At 43.3% G+C, this 21,807-nt stretch overlaps 1 protein-coding gene across 1 annotated transcript in view; it reads left to right on the top strand.

Moving 5' to 3' along the window:
* The window catches only part of SCUBE2 (signal peptide, CUB domain and EGF like domain containing 2), a 38,815-nt gene that overhangs the window by 6,689 nt on the left and 10,319 nt on the right, over positions 1-21,807 (top strand). The window contains exons 6-13 of the mRNA XM_041415015.1: positions 4,914-5,039; positions 5,433-5,549; positions 6,361-6,447; positions 7,556-7,672; positions 8,666-8,788; positions 10,328-10,444; positions 12,739-12,861; positions 16,301-16,504. Coding sequence (XP_041270949.1) covers positions 4,914-5,039; positions 5,433-5,549; positions 6,361-6,447; positions 7,556-7,672; positions 8,666-8,788; positions 10,328-10,444; positions 12,739-12,861; positions 16,301-16,504 — 1,014 coding nt within the window. The remainder of the gene's footprint in view (positions 1-4,913; positions 5,040-5,432; positions 5,550-6,360; positions 6,448-7,555; positions 7,673-8,665; positions 8,789-10,327; positions 10,445-12,738; positions 12,862-16,300; positions 16,505-21,807) is intronic.

Raw genomic sequence — 21,807 nt, 5'->3', positions numbered from 1 at the left:
TGCTTTAAAGTGGTTGCTCAGATCAGGGAGTTGTCCATTGAACTGTACAGTGAAAATCTTAGTGAGAAGTGCTTAAAGCTGCAAGGGTTTCTTTAATCTATGGCTTATTGTTGGCATAACTCTAAGAGGAATCTGAGCATGAATAAACAAATCTCATTCTAAAAATCCCCAAAGTGAAGAGATCAACATTTATAGACATATATGGCCATCCACAGATGAGGGTGCTGAGGTGGCTGTCATCTGACAGAGCTGAACTGCTCTTCTGTTTGGATTAAGAATTTGTGTCCTCAGCTCCTCTGGCCCTGGGCTTGGTCTCATGGGGCTCTGGTGGCTCCTCGGGCCGTGGCTCAGGTTGCCACTGCAGGGCTGGGCCAGGCAGGGGGGCAGCAGTGCTGGGACAAGGCACAGCAGGGATGTGAGTTTGTGCACCCATGGAGGAGTCTCTGAGGACTGAAATTGGTTGCTTGAACTCCTTGTCTTGTCTGATGCCAAGAGAGGAAAAACTTCCAACTCTTTTTTCATACTTGCTGCTACTTGAGTACCTTCTACTTTCTTGAACTGACAGCAGCAGCATTCCCTGTCACCAATATTTGCTCCCTTCTTTGTACCTTTGGAATTCTGTGTCTTTTCTTAAAGATGCATTTAATTTCTCTTCATGTTTTTTTTTTCCTAAAAGGCCCTTTTTCCGTAACACCAAACATCCACTTAACATAGGTATTTTTCTTTGAAAAGGAAAACAAAGAGGACAAAAAAGATGGACTTTTTTCCTCCATAAAATCTATCTAATAAAATACATCTTTATCAAAACCAGTCTTAAGAAAAACCTCAACACACTGTTTTGACTGATATGTTTTTTTCTTCTTAGTAAAACATTAAAGTACTTGTTTTGCTTTCTTTAAAAGCCATTTTTTCAGGTTTCATGCTGTGACTGTTTCCCTTCTACCTTGCCCCCTCCCCCCTTCATTACTGTAAAGCACTGCTCAGGATTCTCCACCTTTTTTTTAAACTTTTTTTTTTTTTCCCCTTGGGTGGGCATGTCTGTTGTAAGCCAAATCTCTCTTCTTTATCTTTCCCCTCACTTTGTTCTCTGCTTTTCTGCTCATTTCTGGGACTTCTGTTCTCTGCCTTGTGTATGCATTGCTCAGTGTTTGTACTTTGCTGGTTCTGAGACCTCACAGCATTGATCAAAGCAGATTTTGGCTCCTACTGCCTAGACCATCTATTCAGTTTTGCTTCTTATCTGTAAAATGAGGGAACAATCCTTCCCTGTCTCCCAGCCCCATTAAGATTCTTCATATATCAATGCCTGAGAGCTGCAATCATCAATCCCTGTGGGCTGCAATATTGGCCTTTAAATACACAGAAGCAGAGTGACCTGGAGTTTAAACCACAGGAAATGAAGGTGTTCTGGGAAGTTGTGCACAGTCCTGTTTTTTATCCTTTCTTGCCTGCTGGAATGAGCTACTCTTTATCTGTGTGGGAGAAGAAATTACCTTTTGAAGCTGTTGAAGTAGCTGGCAGGACAGCCATGCATGTGCACCTTGTTTCTGGGTTCCACTTGCTCCATATCAGGGAATACAAAATTTTGAGGGAAAACAGATTTTTTTCGTGAGTAAAGACCGAGTGCATCTTTGTGGCTGCTATTGTTCTGGATGGCAAATCTTGCTGCTCTCCCTTGTGGAATCTCACAGTCATAGCTCTGCTGGCTGTGCTGAATTGGTGGGAATGAAGGGGATCTGGGGGATGAAAGCCACCTTTAAATCCTGTGTGAACTCACACACAGGACACCATGCCAGTGTCACTCTTGGAGCCTTGGCTGCAGAGAACAGGGATAGCTGGAGAGCTTTGGGGGAAAAGTTCCCTTAGCAAGGATGTAGACAGCGTGATGAAAGACTACAGCATTCCTGGGATGTCCTGCTCTGCTGGCTGTGCTGGTGCTCCTCACCATTTTTCTATTCTCTCAGAATGTCTGGTAGCTCTTTGTACCATTGCCTCCTCTCTCTCTGTCCTACAGAATGCCTGCTCGAACCTGCCCTAAATGGAGCCTTAATGCTCTCAGCAGATTGGGAATGTTGTCCTGACACCTTCTGAGCAAAAGTTTATAAATATTTAAACCCAGATCATACATGTAAGAGATTAATTTAGTGTGACCTGATAGGGAAATGCTGCTGGCTTGTTTTGCAGTGACAGGAGTGCTCAGATCTCAGGTTTGCTGGGTAACTTCAAGAAGATCCAGCCGGAAAGGTCTCACCTGGCTCAGGATCTGTTCAAGCACGTAGGCACTGGGTTCACCTCTCTTGGCTGAGTGGGACAATCCAGAGCCATCCATCCCAAGATATTTGTGGGTCAGTAGGCCAGGGTACAATAGAAATTGTGTGTCTGGGAAGCGTGTGGGGAGATTTGACCAAAATTTGCTTGGGGTTTGTTTCTGGAGCACAGTCTGCCATTGCAACAGCACTGGAACAATGTGACCTGGGAGACTCTGTGTCCACCAAGGAGTTTGCAGCCACACAGCATTTATGGCTTTACAGACATCTCTTTAATACGACCTTGTAAAACAGGGCTGAGAGAGATCTACCAGCTTTGGAAGCAAGCAGCAGTCCCAAAGTAAATCCTGGAATGTGTGGATGTGTGTATCTTCTATGAAACTGCCTTTTAGGTCAGCTAGATTTTGGTGGGTTTGGTGGAGTACCTTGTTCCACAATGGATACGTTGTTATTAAAATGCATCCTGATCTGGAAAGGAGTTTTAGCTTTCTGTGGAGACCTGATTGAAGTCTGCTCACTCAGAATGGAGCAATCCCAAATGGAGCATATAAACCATTTATTTGGTGCCAGTGAACTTTACCAAAGTACCTGCTTGAACAGTTTCCTCTTTGGTAGCTCAATAGAGACAAAAGAATAACTTTGTTGACAGAAACTAAGCTTATAATTCTCTTAATGCTCTCTAACCCCTCCGAGCTAACAGACCAAAGCATACTGCATGCTTAAGACCAGAACTTTCACAAAAACACCAGAGCTAATGAGGCTAATTTGTGGCCTCATAGGTTGTCTCCTTCCTTGACTGACACAATAATGGGTGACAGCTTTCCTGTGGGCTCCTTGGGCTGTGCCTGTGTGCTGCAGCATTTGAAGTCTCATTGTCTTGTGGGACTTCTGGAGAGCCCTCACTGTGGGAAACGAATCAGAAAGCCAGTAGAGCAGAATAATCTGGGCTCTGCAATGTCCATTCTTTTGTTGCTTAAAGCTGTCTTAATAGAGAAAGGGTCCTGTAGCTGGTGCTGCAGGGGGTGAGAATAGCAGTGTGGAAAAAGGATCTAATTGAAGTGAGTGGAATAATGGTGATGGGCCGACCTCTGCCTCACAGTGCAGTGGGCTTGCTTCTCTCAGTAGTAAGGCTGAAAAAAGGGCTGTGTGAGTTTAAAAAATACATTGGGTGTGGAATTGACAGTCCCTTTTCTGCAGCGTGGTCACCCTTGCTCTTCTGCTCCTGATTGTGCATCTGCTCAGCTCCAGAGAAGTTTGCTGGGGTGGGATGAGCCCTTGCAGCCAAAGAATGTTCCCCTTGGTCTTCATAAATGGAATGTTCTCACTGGGAAGAAAGAGCATTTTGGTGTAACTTGTCCTTTTAAAGCCAAATGTGCCCAGGCAGAGGATTTGATGGTAAAGATGTGCTCTCTGTACGCCCAAGGAGAGCATTCAGATGTCTTCTCTTTCCTGGTTTTGTAGCACTGTAGAGGACTTCATCAAAAATCTCTGGTATTCTGTTAAAAGAAAACCTATTTGTTTAATTTGGTCAGTTGATCCCGTTGGGTAACTCAGCCAGCTACTGGGTGTTTTTGTGTTGTGTGTGCACAGGCTGTGCCACCTTCTTGCAAATGGCAAAGACACTGATTTGTGTCTGAACCACGGAGCAAGGGGAAAGAAGCTTTTGCAATAATTTTAGAAACTATTCCTCCCTGTTTAATTGACTTTATATCTTTTGCAAAGGTCAGGAAAACACTCTGGCAATTGAGTGCTGTGCAAGAGCTGGCAGAGATAAAAATGACAGAATGCTTTAGGAAGTGTAGCAAAAGTAATCCAGTCATCAGTGTCACACTGGTTCTTCATTTGGTTAAAGCAGACACTGGCACTAAATTCTGTCTAACTGGGAAAGCGTGTAGAAATACAGAACACTGTGATAATACCCAGTGAGGTTATCTTGGGTGGTGTGGACTGAAATCAGAAAAAAAATTGAAAACAAAATGGTTAATGATAAAGAGAATTGATGTACAGCATGTGTGCAATCTGCACGTTGGCCTGGTTTGAGATAGGACCCAGCACTAAACAAAATGGTTAATGATAAAGAGAATTGATGTACAGCATGTGTGCAATCTGCACACAGGCCTGGTTTGAGATAGGACCCAGCACCTGGTCACTGCTGAGACAGGTTATGACTCTGGGAATCTGCTTTGTAAGCCAGGGATTGAAATTGGGATGGCCCTTGTGATTGCTGTTCTAAACATTCCCATGTCTGCTGGCTGCTCTTTTAAGCAGAGAAATAAGAACTTCATTTTAGACTTGGATATTGCCACTTTTTCAAAAGAAATGAGGGGGTTTTATGAACACCTAAAAGTTTAAAGTGAGAGCATTGGATGAGAGTGCAGATGCTTTACAAATCTGTGGATGTCGCTCTTTGGCCTTGCAGTCAAAGAACAGGCACAGAAAAGGTCACAGAAGGAGAAACCTTGGGGCCATTGACTTTGCAGGACTGGACTTGCTGCCTTTCCTCTCTATGAGCTGAAACTTCTCGTCCCAACCCTGCAGAGTCTTCCCAGAGTTAGAGGCATAGTCTGTGTGTGTTGAACTGACCTTGTTGCCTGCACCCAGAGCTGCCGAGGATGCTGATGCTCTTGTACCTTTCCTGTTTTACAGAAGGCATGAGCTGCATGAACAAAGACCATGGCTGTGCCCACATCTGCAGAGAAACACCCAAAGGAGGAGTTGCCTGTGAATGCCGACCAGGATTTGAGCTGTCCAAGAACCAGAGGAGCTGCATTTGTAGGCAACATTCTGCATGTGCTTATGGTTTCCCAAAGTGAACAAATAGTGCTCTGTTTGCAGTGAGATGGGACTTGGTGTGTTTTAGCTAACGTGGGATGGCACCTCTGAACTGTGTGTCTTTGAACTGAACCAGAATTGATGTGTTTTCTGGACACTGTCACACAGGTCTGTTGATTGCTGCAGTGTCTGCAGTTTGGGAGTTGTGCCATCATCCATAACAACTGAAGTTCAGCTCCATGAAGAGCTGTGCAGTGTCTCACTCTCACAGAGCCCTTCAGGACAGGGGCACCCTAGGAAGGTGCATTGGATGCTCAGGTGGCAGTGGGACTGCACACTGTCCTTCAGAGGTGCTGGAAGTGCTTGTGAGAGTGCCCTGTGTTTTCTCCCTAGTGACGTGCAACCACGGGAACGGCGGCTGCCAGCACACGTGTGACGATGCTGACAGCGGGCCTGTCTGTGGCTGTCACCCCAAGTACATCATGCACGTGGATGGGAAAACCTGCCTGGGTCAGTATGCACTGCAGGGGCTCCAGGGGGGTGTGCTGGTGCTGTGCATGCATGATTAATGCTCCTCATAACAGTATGGCTAGAAAATGTCAAGGAGTGCAGAATTAAGGAACCTGATTCCAGGCAGGTTATGCTTCCCTATTTAAGTAGCTACCTAATACTGTTGCAACCTGTAATTATCACTGGTCCCCCTGAAACAGGAGGCCTGTCACTGACCAAAGCAGGCTTCCTTCCCTCTGGGATATTTTAGATTCAGTTTCTTCAGTAGTGTGAGCCAGAGAGTGTAAGCAAGGAGTACATCTGTAAAAACTGGGACTCTAAAATCAATTAATGTATAGTTTTGGCAAGGCAGTTATCCAGTAAAGAAAGCACTTAAGATTTATAACTCTTCCAGTCTCTGGAAGAGTTTGTTGTCTGTTGATTGAAATCAAATGCTCAGGCATGACTGGCTGGTTGCTGTAATTAGCCCAGGATGGATGGTGACAGTGCACTCCTACCAGAGCAGTTCAGTTAGCTCTTTCATCTTGCTGCTCTTTACTACATCTGCAGCACATCTTTTGTTTTGTTAAGGATACTGAAGCAAACATGACTTGTAAGGAAGCCACAAAAGCAAAACATTCTCATGGTTTTGACTGAAAGGTCTTCATGATTCTTATTACTACTTGCTATTTAAAAATAGGTTATTTCTGCCTGATCAGTTCTGACTGTCTCTGATTCAGTGTGTGATGCAGCTGGTTGTGTGTATTGGATGTCAGGTGAGGGTTCTGGTCAGGGCACCTTTACTCACTTGCTTTTTTCATGTTCCTTACAGAGAGGGAAGAAGCTGTTGAAGTTTCTGAGGGAAACACCACAGCAGCAGCTGATGTGGACAAGAGAGTGAAGCGACGCTTGCTTATGGGTAAAAGTGCTGATCCAAAATAATTCTGCTGCTTGTTGAAACCTTTTAGTTTGAAGAATTAGTGGGGGGCTTTTTTGGTTTTTTTTTTTTTATGGTAACCTTCAGCTCTGGGCTGAATTCTGCCTGAGATGATCCATTATCTCTTCAGGAAATAATATCATTCCCTAGTGTTCAGACATGTAATGAATAGCCTTATTTTCAAAAAGAATGACAGAGGAAGAAAGAAGATGCACTCTGTCTTCCCTTGGAGATTGGACACAGCCTGCCAATACTGCATGTGAGATGAGAGACAGGGAGGGAATAAACCAGTAAAGCTCTCAAAACTTGAATAAGTAGCATCTGCTTGATGCTGCAGAAAACAAGCATACAGAGCTAGAAGAGAGTAGATTTCAAAAAGCAGACATAAAAAAGGTGTTTTTTGCAGTTCTCTCAATCAACACATGCCATGTAAAATTGTATTTGTCCAGCCAGTGAAAAGGCTGTTTGACTGACTGAGGTGGTTAGATTGATGACAAGAGGATGAATGCCAAAGAGTGAGATATTTGTTTGACTGGATGAGGAGTGCTGACTAGCAAGGTTCTGTGAGATTTAAGCATAGTTTGCATAGCAGGGAGTTAGAGGAGCAAACTTTGGTTGGAATGGCACCTGAATTCTCAGGCTGAGGGAATGCTCAGTGAGGGTGTTACCCACCATGACTGGGAGCACAGGTAGTAGGGAAGATGAGTCAAGAGGGATTTAAGAAAACTCATTTAGTAGTGCTGAGTGTAATCAGGTGTCTCATTGGTGGGAAGTGTCAGGGGATCAGCCAGGATTCACTGGGGGTGTAAGGAAACTGACTGGCAGTAACAGATTCATCATCAAGGAGCAGGGATTTGTGTTTAAGACACAAATGGAATACCCAGAAGACAACATTTTGGTTTGTAGAGTTTCCACAAAAAGCCTGGAAATAGCTGAGGCAGAGAGTTTGCCAACACATGTATTTAGCAGTTGCTCATGTGTTCTAGGCTGAATGTTTGAAAAGCAGAGTGCTTGGGGCTGTGCCTCGTATCCCATGATGTTTCTTGGTTCTGATTTCCCTGGGGAAACCTGAGCTCTGTGTCGTTGCCAGAAACGTGCGCGGTGAACAATGGCGGCTGCGATCGCACCTGCAAGGACACCTCCACCGGAGTGCACTGCAGCTGCCCCGTGGGATTCACCCTCCAGTTCGATGGCAAGACCTGCAAAGGTGGGCTTCATCCTCCTGCACACCTGATAGGTGTTACCAGGTCCTGTAAGATACAAATCTCCAAACAGAGGCAGCCCAGTGTCCAGAGAGAAGCTGGTGTGTGCAGGCTGACCTCAGGAAGGATTGCAGCTGGGTAGAGGCTGTGGTTTCCTCACATCAGGTGTATCACGTGCAGAGAATCTCCTCTTGTCTGCCTTCCCCCTCTCCACTTCCACCTCCTGTGCCTCGTTTTCCAGAGGTCAGATTTGGGAGAGCTAAAACAGCTCTGTGTTTAAGCAGAGGTCAGCACTGAGGCTGGCAGGTGTGTGGGTGCTCACGGGTACCCAGCCTGGCTGGGCATTAGGAGACTTGGTAAGTAAACACCAGTGTGTAAACTGGGATGTGTTTTATAAACATACACTGCTCCAAGCAGCTCTAATGAGAGCTCTGGCAAGGAGCAAAGGCACGGTTAAGTTGTATATTATATTGCTTTTCCAGTAATTAGATGTTAAGGCTGCTCTGCTAAGTAATAATGATGAAATCCCCAGGCCTGAGTCAATTAATATTAGATAAAGGCCTCATTCTAATGTTGCCATGAAAAGGACAGGGTAGTGCAGGAAGTCTCTGTCTGAGATTTCTGCAGGGCTTACAGAAAGGAAATGGAGAGAATGTTTAAAATACTGAAACCTCTTAGAGAGCCTTGGAGCCAAAGTGTTTCCAAACAGAACTTAGGGAATGGTCTTTTATGAATGCATTGCCCAAATGCAACTGACAAGGATACATTAAATGAGAGCAAATAAATGTCCTGGGGCTGAATGGGCTGGATCATTCTTAAGAGTTGGATCTGATCTTCCTTCCTTCCTTAATTTGTGGTAGTCTCACTAGATTTTGTTTCTGGGCTCCTCCAGCTGACTGGATGTGACTGTTTTCTGAATCTGGCAGTGGGAGCAAGTTGAGTGCTGAAGCTCTATGTTAATTTGCTAAAGGCTTTTTTTTTTTTTTTTCTTGTTACAGATATTGATGAATGCCAATCCAATAATGGAGGCTGTGATCATTTCTGTAAAAACACTGTTGGCAGTTTTGATTGCAGCTGTAGAAAAGGATTTAAATTATTAACAGATGAGAAGTCCTGTCAAGGTATGTGCACTGGAGAGACAATGATACAACAAAAGTAGGACAAATCAGCGTGGCTTGGACATCTACTACAATGATGAAGTGATAATACACTCCAGAATCATTTCCATTCCTCAGTTTGGATTTTTTTCTTCTGAAACAGCTGTTGAGTTAATACAGTTGGCTTGATGCTATTGTAGGAGATAAGTTTAATGGCACAGTGAGCTATTATCTGGAAGGGACAGAGGCAGCATCATATTAAAACCTCTCTATGAGGTTAATGCTTCCCCCTGCCTTGATGACCTTAAAATAATTTACAGGGAAAATTAGGCAATGTATCTCTCTCAATCTTTTTGACTGATTCACCATTGCAATGGAAGTATTATTTCTTAATAGGATATTTAGTTGCCATGAGCTCATTATTATCAAAGGAAAAAGATATAACGTGATCTCTGAAATTATAGGTCTGTAGACAGACTGGAATCTCTGTTCCCTAAAACACCACGGAGCATTTGCTCTTGAGGATGACATGGATTTCTCCTGTGAGACCTACAAAGCATGTTTGCTTTGCTCCATAGTGGTTTGTACATATAGACTTAGCAAGTCTATTTAAGCTGCTTAAATGCACAAAAAAATCAAAATGGTGAAGATCAAAATGGTCCGTGGTTGTGGAAAAGCGACAAGATGAAACAATGTCAATTGAGTCAGCCAAATGGTGAATTATGTGATTTCCTAGGAAACCAGATGACATTAAAGGTGACTTTCAGAAAACTGAACTGACCAAGAGCAAGTAATTTTCACCTGGGTTTTTTGGTGCATTCTTATCCTTTATAAATAGGCAAAGAAGGACAACTATTTATATGGAAAAAACTTACTGTACAAACATCTGATTTTCAAGATAGTTTGGGATGTTATTTAAATGAAATCTATGTTAAAGACTTGCATCTCCCTTTTGCCCCTGTCACTTCTGTTACTTTCCCTTGTTTCAAAAGTGATATCGTGCTGCATGGCCAAGAAAAAAGACTGATGAAAAGTGCTAGTGAAGTTGATGTGAATTTTTTTTTGTCTTGCAATATTCTTACCTGGCATGTAAAATGTACTAGTGCAGAAATCTTAGGTATTTTTGATGGTATAGTGAATGTTCATTCTCAGACAACACTCTGATTTTCAGCAGACGTAAATCAGGTGCTGGATATTCATACAGAGCTTCATTTAGGGAGGAAAAAACCCAAAGGCAATACTTTCCTTCATACAGTTAACTTCTATGTAGAGTAATCCTAATGAAATACGAGTTTTGTCAGCACTTTTCTTCTCCCATAGAAGAGAAATAATTTGATTTAAACATAATTGTAAAAATGTAACAGCAGTTTTTGCGCTTGCCAAGGAAAAGCTTGTTTGGCAAACTGAGCATTCTTATGAAAACTGTAATTTCATTACGTTACACGACGTGCTTTGAAAGAATCTGCGTGGCTCACATAAATCTGCACATCCCTGCGGTCGCTGGCTCCTCAGGGCTCCCTGGGCAGCCTGAGGGGTGCTGATGGCTCCCTTTACACCTTGCAGACATTGACGAGTGCTCCTTCGAGCGGGCCTGCGACCACACGTGCGTCAACCACCCCGGCACCTTCGAGTGCTCCTGCAACAAGGGATACGCCCTGTACGGCTTCACCCACTGTGCAGGTGAGTCACAGACACTGCACAGCCCTGGGGCAGGGCCAGGCTCCCGCTGGGCTGCTCACAGTCCCTGCAGGACACAGACTGAGGCAGACCCAGTGTAAATTTTACCCCTTGCTGTGATAATGAGACACAAGGAAAAGAGAAACTGATCCTGCTTATTCCTGTCTTTGCCCAAGTGATTTTGAGCATGCAAAAGGGACCTGTAACTATTAGGACAAACTGATGGGTTTTGTTCTTGGATCTGAAATCCATTACTCAATACAATTTCCACAGGCAGAAGAGTCATTGGCTTCAGTGAAAAGTCAGTGGAGTAGGGCTTGAAGAACAGGGAGCTCTGAACGACTCTGAAAATTACAGTTCTGCAGGTGCACATGTCAGATCCTCATGTGGTGTAGGTTGGAATTTAGCTGATGTAGTGCCACTTTGCCCAGGCCAAGATTAATACTCTTAAATTTTTATGTCTTTCCTACAAGGAAAGAGAAAGTTGTTCATAGAAGCTTGACATTTGACAAGTTCCCAGAATTAACATGAGGAAACATGAATAACTGGGACACTAAATGGAATCAAGCTTGTTTTATATAAGCTTTAGGCAAGACCTTACTGAGTCCAAAGTTTACTCAATTCTGAGTAAGACCTGTTTATTTCTGAGGCAGAATGAGCACAGTTGGAGATAACAATTCAGAAATCCCTGTGTGCTTGTCTGTTCTACCCTCTGCCTCTAGAAATTCTGCAAATAAGGTACATCACTGTGTTTTATCCTGATGAACATGGAAACTTATCTGGATAAGGAATAACATTGTGATGTGCTCCACTTAGTAAAAGACAACTTCGGATTAATTCCTCTGCATTAATTCAATTTCTTTTGGCTACCAGTGAGGAAAATAAGCTGTAATTTTGCTGTTGGCTGCTAATTGGTCTTTTCTTGTCATACCCCCATGCAGAAGATGTTAATTAATACTCATACCACAGTAAGTCCCTCATTGACTGGCAATCACAGGCTGGTCAGAGCTGATAGGACACTGAGAATACACCTTCTGACCTCTGTGGGAGAAGTCAGTAAGTGTTGGAGATAAGAGGTTGGCATCCTAAGAAAAGGCCAATGAAAACCAAAGATTTGTGGCATTTTAGGCATCAGTACCAATTTAAGATGTTGCCTTCTTTCTCCATTTTTCCTCTGCTGCTCATTGCTACTCCTGCTGTCTCAGTTCTGTTAAAAGTACATTTTCCCCCAAATCAGACTGGTTTTGTAATGTGTTTTACAGTGTTTTCTAACAAATTGTTACTTAGAGGGTGTCTAATCTGGGGACAGCAGTGACAAGAACTTCCTAACATTGAGATAAGTGTGTGTGGCAGTAGGTACCCTCAGATGCACAAACTTGATGGGACTTTCAACAGGTTTCCTCATGGCAGCTTTCTGGGTTTATGTACAATTGCCACAAAGCTCTGGGAGAGAAGTGAAGCCCTCCTCAGGGTGGATCTGAGCAGCAAAGACAGAGACCTTTGCATTTCCCTTTGTTGAAATTCATGAGATTCTTCTTGACCCATTTCTCCAGGCAGTCAAGGTCTCTCTGAATAGTGGCACAACCATCTGGTGCATCAGCCACTCCTCCCAGTTTTGTCTCATCTCTGACCTTGCTGAGGGTGAACTCTTGTCCCACCATCCAGGTTTAATGAAGAGCATAAATAGTTTTGGCCCCAGTGCTGACCCTGGGGTGCAGCACTGCTGAATGGTGCGTTCTGCATCAGCACACAAGTGTGCACCAGAGGCAGCATGTGCTGTGCTGTCAGTAATTTCTCCTCCTGTTGGCATTTCCTGGGCAGGACAAGGCTCCAAAATTGGATAATTGGCCAAAAGAGACAAGGGGGACACAATGGTGATGTTTGCCCCAGAGCCAAAATGTTCCACAGTAGTTGCATCTATCAGAGCACTTTGGAACATTGGTCAGTATGAATCCTGCTCTGTTCTCTGGTTTTATTTAAAATTAGAAATATTAATTAACCAGACACAATGCAACACAGATTTGACTCGATTTGCTTTTCTTAGAGTTGATTTGTTATCATATTGCTGAGGCTGGATATTGTTTAATTATGAGCCACCAGTATTTGGTCTGCTTTGACATTTATCAAGGGATTTCCATGAGGACAAACTGATTCAAGCTGGGTGTCCAGGTATCATCCCTGAAGTCTTTTCAAGACTCTACTGAGCAGTATTTATGTCCACACTTACCTAGTGGAGTTGGAGTGCATAATTTTGGGAAGAGCAACTTTTAAAAAGTATCTTTACCTTTCCTCTGCAGATATTAATGAATGTAGCATCAACAATGGTGGTTGCCAGCAGCTGTGTGTGAACACGCTGGGAGATTATGAATGCCTGTGTCAGTCTAACTACAAGCTACACTGGAATAAAAAGGACTGTGTTGGTAAGGTGTCTAATAAATACATTTCTACTCCTGATGTGTCTGGTGGGCCATATGGTTACAGTCAAATTTGGTGGTCTGTCCAGTTAAGTGGTATGAGTAATTGTTACTGGTATTCTGCTTTAATTTTTAGCAAGGCATGATGGTAGTGATGTGGAAAGTCATAAAAACAAACAGCAAACCAACCCCAAAAACAGGAGATACTTTGAGGGATTTTGATGCTTTCTTTCCTGTGCTTTTATCTAGCTCATTCTTCTATTTCCTTTTGTTCCTCTGCATGAGAAGGCTTGCTCATGATAAAGGAAGTTACTTTTGTGGTGTGATCTTCCAGTGATTTTATTTGGGTTGAATTTTCTGTCTAAACAGCATAATAATTGCATGGGTGCTCTCAGGTACTGGCTACAAAAGCAGCTGCGTGCTGATTTATTGGTAGGGTGAAGGTAGATGTTTTAATGCTGTGAGTGTTTGTTTTATCCTATTTAGAGACAAAAGATCCCTTGTCTGATAATGTGTCACCCAGGGTGTTGCTGCACTGCATTAAGAGTGGTGGGAGTGATAGATGCTTTTTGAGCTGCTCTCCAGATGTCCAGGTATTCTCTGGTAAGTCAGAGCTAACAGAACTGAGCATGTGATTCTGTACAGAGGGTAAGGGTGGCCAACCTCCTCACTGTCAAGAAAGCCCCAAGAAGCAGTCAATAAACAGAGATCTTTCCTCTTTCACTGCAGATAATAAAGGGCCATATCCCTGGCAGTGTCCAGGAAAGCCCCACTTTCCTTGTCTTTTATAACCACTCTACCCTCAGATTCCCTTCTCACAAGTCTCTTTTTGAAGCTGGGGAGGACAGGGAAGAATTCTCTGTGCTCCCTGGGCCATTCCTTAATTGGCCCTCAGAAGCACTGGTGAATGGGGCAAAGGCATTCCAGCCCTGCGTGGGGTCTGGGATTTTGCCCACACAGCCCCTCCGTCCCACAGGACTCAGCTGCTGCTTGTGGGACTGATGCTCTTTCTCTTCCTGAATCCTTTGAATGGCTTAGGAAGAGACAAGCTCTAATGTGGAGTATAGTATGAACAGCATTGTGTGTTGATGCCAGTCAACAAGCTTAAAATGTGTTTCATGCTACAGGAGTCCTCAGTGTGTGCACTGTGCCTGTGTTTTTACTGTCTGTCTGTCTGTTAGGAACACAAGATGCCTACACCCTCACCTGTGGCAGGTCCTCTCAGCTTAAGAAAAAGCAGCAAAATGCAAATGCTTCCAGCTGGCTGGGTAATCACCACATTTACTGTTGTATAGTTTGACTGATTTATTTTCATTGATAACTGTGAAACAAAGGTATTTCTGTTGACTTTTTCCCCCCTCTTATAATTTATCACTTTTTTTCTTCCTTGTGATTGTAGTTCATGATTGCTGCAAAAAATTCCCCTTATGCTGCTTCATCAGCATCATTCAAACTGAGACTTAAAAATAAAGAAAAATATCAGTAGTGAAATAAACACTTAGCCCAGGAGTTATGTCTCCTTTTAGTCATCCAAACCTGGACAGTGTTGGCAACACACAGTGTGTTTAGGTTGGACTGTAATGTTTAGAAGGCATTTACAGCCATAGACATAAACTGCTTTCTGAAATGATTTGAAGTATCTCCTTTGATTTCAGCCAATAGTAGATCTGGTCTTGATCTCCTTTCTCTCTCTCTCTCTCTCTCTCTCTCTTTTTTCCCCCCCCCTAATAAAATGTACTACACTTAATTCTCATTACATTTGTGAACCAGCTTCACAACAAGGGGGTTCTGGCATCTCATTAGGTTTTCTGTGATGATCACTTCTTGTCAGTATATTTTTTTGTTGTCATCATTGTGGTGTGACATTAGGGCTATCTCAGTTTTCTACTCCTTTTTAAAAAATAACATGTTTCATTGTTTCTTCCTGAAGATGCTTCAGCCATCAAGATAAGCGTAACCTTTAAATTAAATGAAGGAAAATGTAGTTTGAAAAAGACTGAGATGTTTCAAGAAGGTCTGGAGCAGATGTTACCAGGTATGAATATAAAAATGCAGGTAAGCAGGTTAGAGCCATAGCTCAGGGGTTAAGTGCTTTCCAGATATGAAGAACACCACAAACAAAGCACAGAGGACTGAAGGTTTTCTGTTATTCACTTCTTCCTGCTTCGCCATGACTCCTGCAACAGTTATTTCAGATCCCAGGATTTCCTTGTGGCATCCTCACAGTCTTGCTAGGAAAGCTCTTATTTTTTTTGTTTGTAATACTGCTAGTAAATTCTCAATAAAATCGACCATCCTTTTTATTAATTTGATCCCTTCTTTTTCTTCCTCTTTTTATCTTTCTCTTCTTTCCTTTCTCACCTGCTCCTTACTGTCTGGTGCCTTGTTGAAAAATCTCCTGACCTTTATGCTGACACTATTGTCATAGGGTTATTCCTCTTGTCTCTTGTCTTCCTTTCATACTTCAGCAGCCCCAGATGGATGCAGTGAGGTCAGCTCTTCCATCTGTTCCAAAGCAGAAAGAATAGCCTAGGAATTTACAAAGTCAGCAGAAAATGAGGAGGAGTACTTAAAAAAAAAAAAAAAAAAAAAAAAAAGAAATGGAGAAATGGAGCAAGGAGTCATTAGACAATATGATGAATCAGTGTGTCTGATTGTTTGTCCTTAGCAGAGTGACAGTGAGGAACTGAGCTGAATGCTCAGTGACAAGTTATGTCCTCCAGAACCAGAGCTTATTCTGGCCGTTTCCTTTACCTAAACCTTGTTTCCTCATTGAAGCCAGGAGAATGGCCATGACTCTGTGTGAGGGTGCATCAGGTGAGAGACTGGCCAAGCTGCTCTTTCACTGGCCCATGGAGGTGATGGTTTGCTCCTCTTTAACTCTTCACGATGACCCACGTGCTGAGCACCGGTGAATGTCCAATAACAGGCCTGGCCAAGCTTTTGCTTCCTTTGGTTTTGTTCATACAGAGAGACAAAATTCAGTAATGGAGAGCTTCCACTATGTAAACCTAACATGCAGCTCTGGCAAGAAAGTTCACGGAGCCCTCAGTAGACTGGCAACGACTAGAGAGATTTTTATCACTGCGGACTTTGAGCTGGAAACGAGCCGGAAGGAGGTGACAGGTTGGTTGGAAAATAATTCCAGGTGCGCTTTGAAGCTTCTTGCCATTTGCTCCTTAATTTCTGTATTTTTCACTTCTGTCTGTATGCAAAATGATGATAAAAAGTATCTCCTGTTTTGAACATGAATTTCACTGCTTCAGAAAGAGTGAGGGATGGAGATAGCTCCAAAGATCAAAGAGCTGCTCAGCGTATTTGTCCTCAAGGATTTCAGACTTGTTCCCAGAAGTTGCTTTCTCAGTGATTTGAGTTGGTTGGTGGGAATTGAGTGGGATTTTGTGCACGATCACTTAGGGCAGCTTTCACCCCTGGTGCCTTTCAGACACGTGCGACGTGCGCTGTGCCCGCAAGAAGACGGAGAAGCGGTTCCGGAAAACCATCCGCACCCTGCGGAAGACGGTCAGCAGGGACCAGTTCCGCATCCGCCTCTCGGGCACGGACCACGAGGTGGCCAGGAAGGCCCTCAAGCCCTCAGAGCCACAGCAGTCCTGTGGGGTGGGACAGCTGCACCCGGGGGTCAGATGTGGTGAGTTATGAGGGAGCTGGGGACGGAGCACCTCGTGTGTTCCACGGCTGTGCTCAGGCTGGAGCTCACAGGGATCGGGGTTCTCCCGTCCAGGAGAGAGCAGGGCTGGGTGTGCACAGAGGGGTGCTGTTAGTGCTGCTGAAATTCTCTCTGTGAGTTTATTGTTGGCAACTGATGTGTTACAGAGTAGAGCAAGGGCTCACTGCACTGTGCTACAGCTGATGCACAGCCTGCAATAAGGTCAAAGCCAGAAATCCTGGGAAATAACATCAGGCACCGATGGCCTTGGCATCACCAATGTCACTTTTAAGAATACATTTAGTATACTTTAGTAATTTAGTAGTAATTTAGTAATGCTGTGTTCCTGAGCTTGTGCACAGCTCACCTCTCCCTTGTCCCAAGGAAAAGGCCGCTCAGAATTGACACAGTCACACTCACTTTGCTGATTAAGCTCAGAGTCCCAGGGAATCTTCATGACAGAGTTATAAATTCATGGTGATTTTATGGGCCATCACTGAGAAAAGTCTTAATTATCATGGCACTGGAGGGCACCGCCATAATGCAGCCAACAGTAAGTGCTTCCAAAGCACAAAAGTTAAGGAGAAGGGTCAGATGTTACATCTTAACAGAGGCCTAACAACCATGACAGCTAATTCAGGCTGCACGGGGTAGGCAGTGTGTAGGTGGATTGTGAATCAGCAAGCCTTTAAAATGTTTGTCACAGTGAATTAGTACGTCTCCCAGCAGCAGCATTTGGCCTAAGAATAGATTTTCCAATCCAGTTTTGCTAACTCTAGAAAAACTTGGGTTCGTAGAACAGACAAATAGTTTAAAACATCTGTGCAAGCAAGCAGGGAATTACTCAGGAAATCTCAGAAAAAGCTGTAAGAGTTCTTTTTTTTTTTATTTTCTTGGAACATTGTAATAAATCTGAAAAATTTTGGAAAGTTCACCAGGATGAGTTTACAAGGATATTTTCAAGCTATTTTGTTGGATGCTAGAGAAAGGCTTTGAAAAAATCTGTCATTCCAATTCTACAGAGCACAGTATGACTCCAAAGATATTTGTGATTTCATCTGGAGAAAACAGCGATGAGTAAGATAAAAATGTTGCAGGTGGAGAAGGCAATGTGAATTGCAATTAGAAATTGGAACAGAGAATAAGCACAATTTTTTTAGATAGCTGCAGAATCAGTTTAATGTTGCAGCACAAATGAGAAGCATACGTGGCATTTCTGTGCTAGTTCAGAGAGAAAAGGGAATTTTGGGCAGTGCCTGCCCAGAAAGCTCTTTGGTGGGGTGAGCACAAACAACACAGGCATATGGTTAAACCAGAGCCACTGAGCATATGAAGAAAAAGGTTCTGAAGAACAATTTGTAGAAGTCAGGCCTCTTCTGTTGCTGAATTGGTGCCCCAGTTTGTTCTGGACACCCTGACAGGTGCTGCTGTGAGCAGTGGAATGACTCTGTGTGTCTCATGCCTTATGGTTTGATTTTCTCCTGCTTAACAAGGTGCAAGCTCTAACTGAACCTTCCTTTCTTCAGCTGAGTTACTCAGACCATGTCCTTGTGCAGATTCCCTGTGATCAAACAGGAGGTGAAACTCACACCACAGCCTTTCCCTTACATTGATGTAAGGGCTCTCTCCTTACACTTGTTCCCCTGCTTATTTTCATTAAATGTACAGAAAATTAGTATCTTTGAAACCTCCCTGTTTGTCAGGCTGCTGGGAGCTGGGCAGACAGCTCCCCGTTGCTGAGAGGACATAAAAGCACACGCAGGGGCAGCGTTGTTAGGAATGCCTCATTTCCTTAGAAAAGGCTAATTGTCCCAGGCTGAATGGCTAAGGTGGGACTGGGGCTGCTGCTGCTGCTTGGGCTGCCAGGCAGAAGGAGCTGAGAGACAGGCTGGGGAGAGGAGAATAGAGTGGGAATAGTGGGAAGAAAGGCAAGAAGCTGGTTCAGGGATCTGTGTGGGAGAGGGTGTTGTGGTTTTTGTTCCTTTGTTTTGATCTGATGGTTTTGGAGAGCTGCTTCTGGATGGGACTGGGGCTCTGCTGACCTAGACATGCTGGTGGTTCTGGGCAAAAAGTGGCTCCACAGCAGGAGATGCTGGTCAGCAGATGCTGTGCAGGTGGTGGATGTGGCCTCTGGACAGCAAAGGACTTCTGCTCAGTCTAGCCAGAGGAGTAGGAAGCAGTGAGGGAAGAAAGCAAGTCAAAGGGACTTACAAGTCATCTTTGATGCAGTTACTGAGTAAAATGCAGGTTTTAGTTTATTGTTTTCAAATACAATACTTGGAGTATGGCTAGGTTAGATGCAGTTTTGGTCCTCTTGTAGAATTCCCCTGGCACAGCACTGCCTGAAACATTATTTATATTTGAGCAGTGTCAGAGGGAAAGTCCAGCTCCTGCTCTGACAACTTTTGTGCTGGGTAACTGGCCTGCAATTGCAGCAGCAAGCTTAATTTAATTTGGTTTCACACTTGTGGTGAGGTAGTTCTATCCCTGATTTTCCTGTCTTAACTCCTACGGTCTTGAGTGGGGCTCAGCACAGAAGAAAAGCTTTAGAAAGACACCAGGAGCAAATGGCATGTGGTTTCCAGGGTATTTTATCATTGTTGATATGCTGGATGCTTGCACTTGTGTGCCTGCTGTTCTTTAGACAGCTGCTGATTCAAGTGAGAGTGTGTAAAACGGAATTCACTGCTGACTGCAAAGGATAGTGTGGTTTATTTCAATTTTGCTGTTTACTGTACAGTTCTGTTTGTGATTTTCTGATGCTTTAGAGGCTCAAATGTTTTTTCTACCTTACGTGTGAGTTATGTATCTATGATGAACCCATTCAGCACTGGCTCGTGTTGGTTAATCCCATGAAGTCCTGAGTATGGCTTCCAAGGAACAACCAGTGACAGGTCCATAACCATGGATATTCCATGAAATGCATAGAGCAAAATGGAGCTTTCATCAGCCTTCCTAGAGAACTGGACTCTCTTAGCAGAAGTATAATTTTTCTGCCTTGAAGTAGATCTTAAGGTAACAAAGATACAAGTCTGTGTGTGACCCCTCTAAGCATGCTGGAAATGCTACGTGCTGCCTTGAGAGGACATTTGTCTTGGGGAGAATGCAGTCTCACTCACTGGCCTGGCTACAAGTGTTCCTGCTCCACTATGAGCTTGACTTCAGAGAGATATAGCAGCCAAAGACCAACTGTTCCTTTTCAGAAAGTGATTTAGCAGAAACCTCTGTATTGAAAGAAAATAAGTTCAAACAACAAGAAATTTAGCTGCTCTTCCACTGCTTAAAACCCTGTCATACCTTGGTCACCTGAAATGGATGCAAAGAAGGATATGACAGCATATCCTTGCCCCACAGTAGTTGCAAATGGGTTTCCCCAAAGAGCTGTCACCTCAGAAAACAGCAGGCATGAGCGGCACAGGCACTGCTCTGATGGAAATGATGAGCAGCTTTATCTTGTGTGGGAGGTGTCAGTGCATTTTGTTGCTCAGCATTCAGCAGCTTTGTCCCCTCAGCTGAGAGGATGCAAATAAGGTAATGACATTTCATCCAAAACGATGAACCATGTCCCAAAGGTTTGTATGTAGTATGATACTGGCATTATGAAAGTATGAGAAAGGAAGCTAAAAGGAAAAGCAAAGTGCTGTCTGCCTTTGCAGTCATTATAATTAAAATAGTTGTGTTGCACAACTGTTGTTTGGTTTTTTGTTTTTTTTTTTTTTTACAATTTTGAGAAAATCCAAGAAGAAGAAATGAATTTATCAAATGGGAGAAAATGGGGCTATTTTTCCTGCTAACCTGCTTGCCCTGAAAATCATAGACCAAAGACATAAATCCTTCGCATGCAAAACCATCTCATGTGACCTAAATGTGTGACCTGCTCCCGCACAATAACTTAAAGGATGCCGCTTCAGAATCCATTTGCATCACTTGTTGGTGATTTTCCTTATAAAGTCAAGGCATCATTCTTAAGAAAATGGTGAATTGGTGGATCATGACCTCCTTTATGAGGTTCACCTTCTCAGCCCCTGAGATACTACAGCGTTTGTCTATAGGAGCAAATGCTCAAAGGCTAATGTGCTGAAAAGAGGGGAAGAGCCTTTAAATGTCTTTGTAACTGTTAATCCTGGTTCCCTGTGGGCCCCTCTCTTCCCCCCACCCCCCTTTTCTTCTTGTTTTTGCATCAGAAAAGCTTTCACTTTTTTTTCCCCTTTAAAACAGCTGCATGAGACTCAAGACCAGGTTTTTAATGGGCATTGAAGATAAACAAAGACAGCGGCTGCAGAAATGAAGTCTACTAGAGGCAATTGGTTCTTTTGTTCATTTGGAGAAAAAACAATCAAGTTTATGAAAAAAAGAGCAAAGCCAGCCAGTGGAATTGTGATTTAATGTCATTATTTGCAAATCTTCAGATCTGGTTTTGACTGGGTATTTCCCACATGTCAGGTGGGAACATGCAGTTTCTAATTTTGAGAAAGGAAGGTCATAAACTTCTGTACTTGTTTTCTTTAAGCAAATATCTGGAGAAGTTTAACTTCGTAGAGGTGTTTCTTGTGGATTTTTGGTTTTTGTTAATTTTGTTGGGCTTCTTTTTAAGAGAAGGTTCATGCTAATTTTATGCACAGTCCTATGGAGCTCAGTGGGATGATTTCTGGGTTGAAATAACGCCCCTATTATTAATGTTACTTTGTGTAATTGAATCTAACACAAAGTCTTATTTGTTATGCTAAATTGGGCCCCTGTGACTGCTGTGAGTTTCTGAACAGGCTTTCCTCACTACCCCAGCTCTGTGCTGCAGTGGGGCTGGATGAGGGGCCTGTCTGTGACATTTCTAGGTAGAAGGTGAGGAGGAACTGGGAGCAGATTACAGGGAATGTGTTTATGGATTGAACTGTCTGGACACTTCTACCACTGTGCAAAGCCTGATTTGATGTAGTCATGTGAAGAAAGAGATATATTTGTGAGTTTGGGGCACTAAAACTTGGACATGGCATGGAGAAATTATGATATTAGCATTGAATATTGAATAGTTGTTAGACTGTAAATAGAAAAATCTGTATGTGGCTGTACTGACCTCTCTTCTCAAATGCACAGAGGATCAATCAAAGCCTGAAGTGTTTGGGGTGTCTCAGAAGTCAGAGCTTTTTTCAGCTGGTTTTGAACACTCTGTTACAGTGGTGCAGTGGTGGTGGCTAGACAGCCTTTTTTCTTTCTGTTGTTGCCATCTCTTAGGAAAATCAGAAGGAAATACTTGATTAAAATGGTTCAGATTTAATGGAAAAGTTCTC

The sequence above is a fragment of the Onychostruthus taczanowskii genome, unplaced genomic scaffold (genome assembly GCF_017590055.1).
Source record: "Onychostruthus taczanowskii isolate IOZ18803 unplaced genomic scaffold, ASM1759005v1 scaffold49, whole genome shotgun sequence".
Classification (NCBI taxonomy): Eukaryota; Metazoa; Chordata; class Aves; order Passeriformes; family Passeridae; genus Onychostruthus; species Onychostruthus taczanowskii.
The sequence above is the reverse complement of the archived record's forward strand: the minus strand, read 5'-3'. Positions and strand labels throughout refer to the sequence as shown.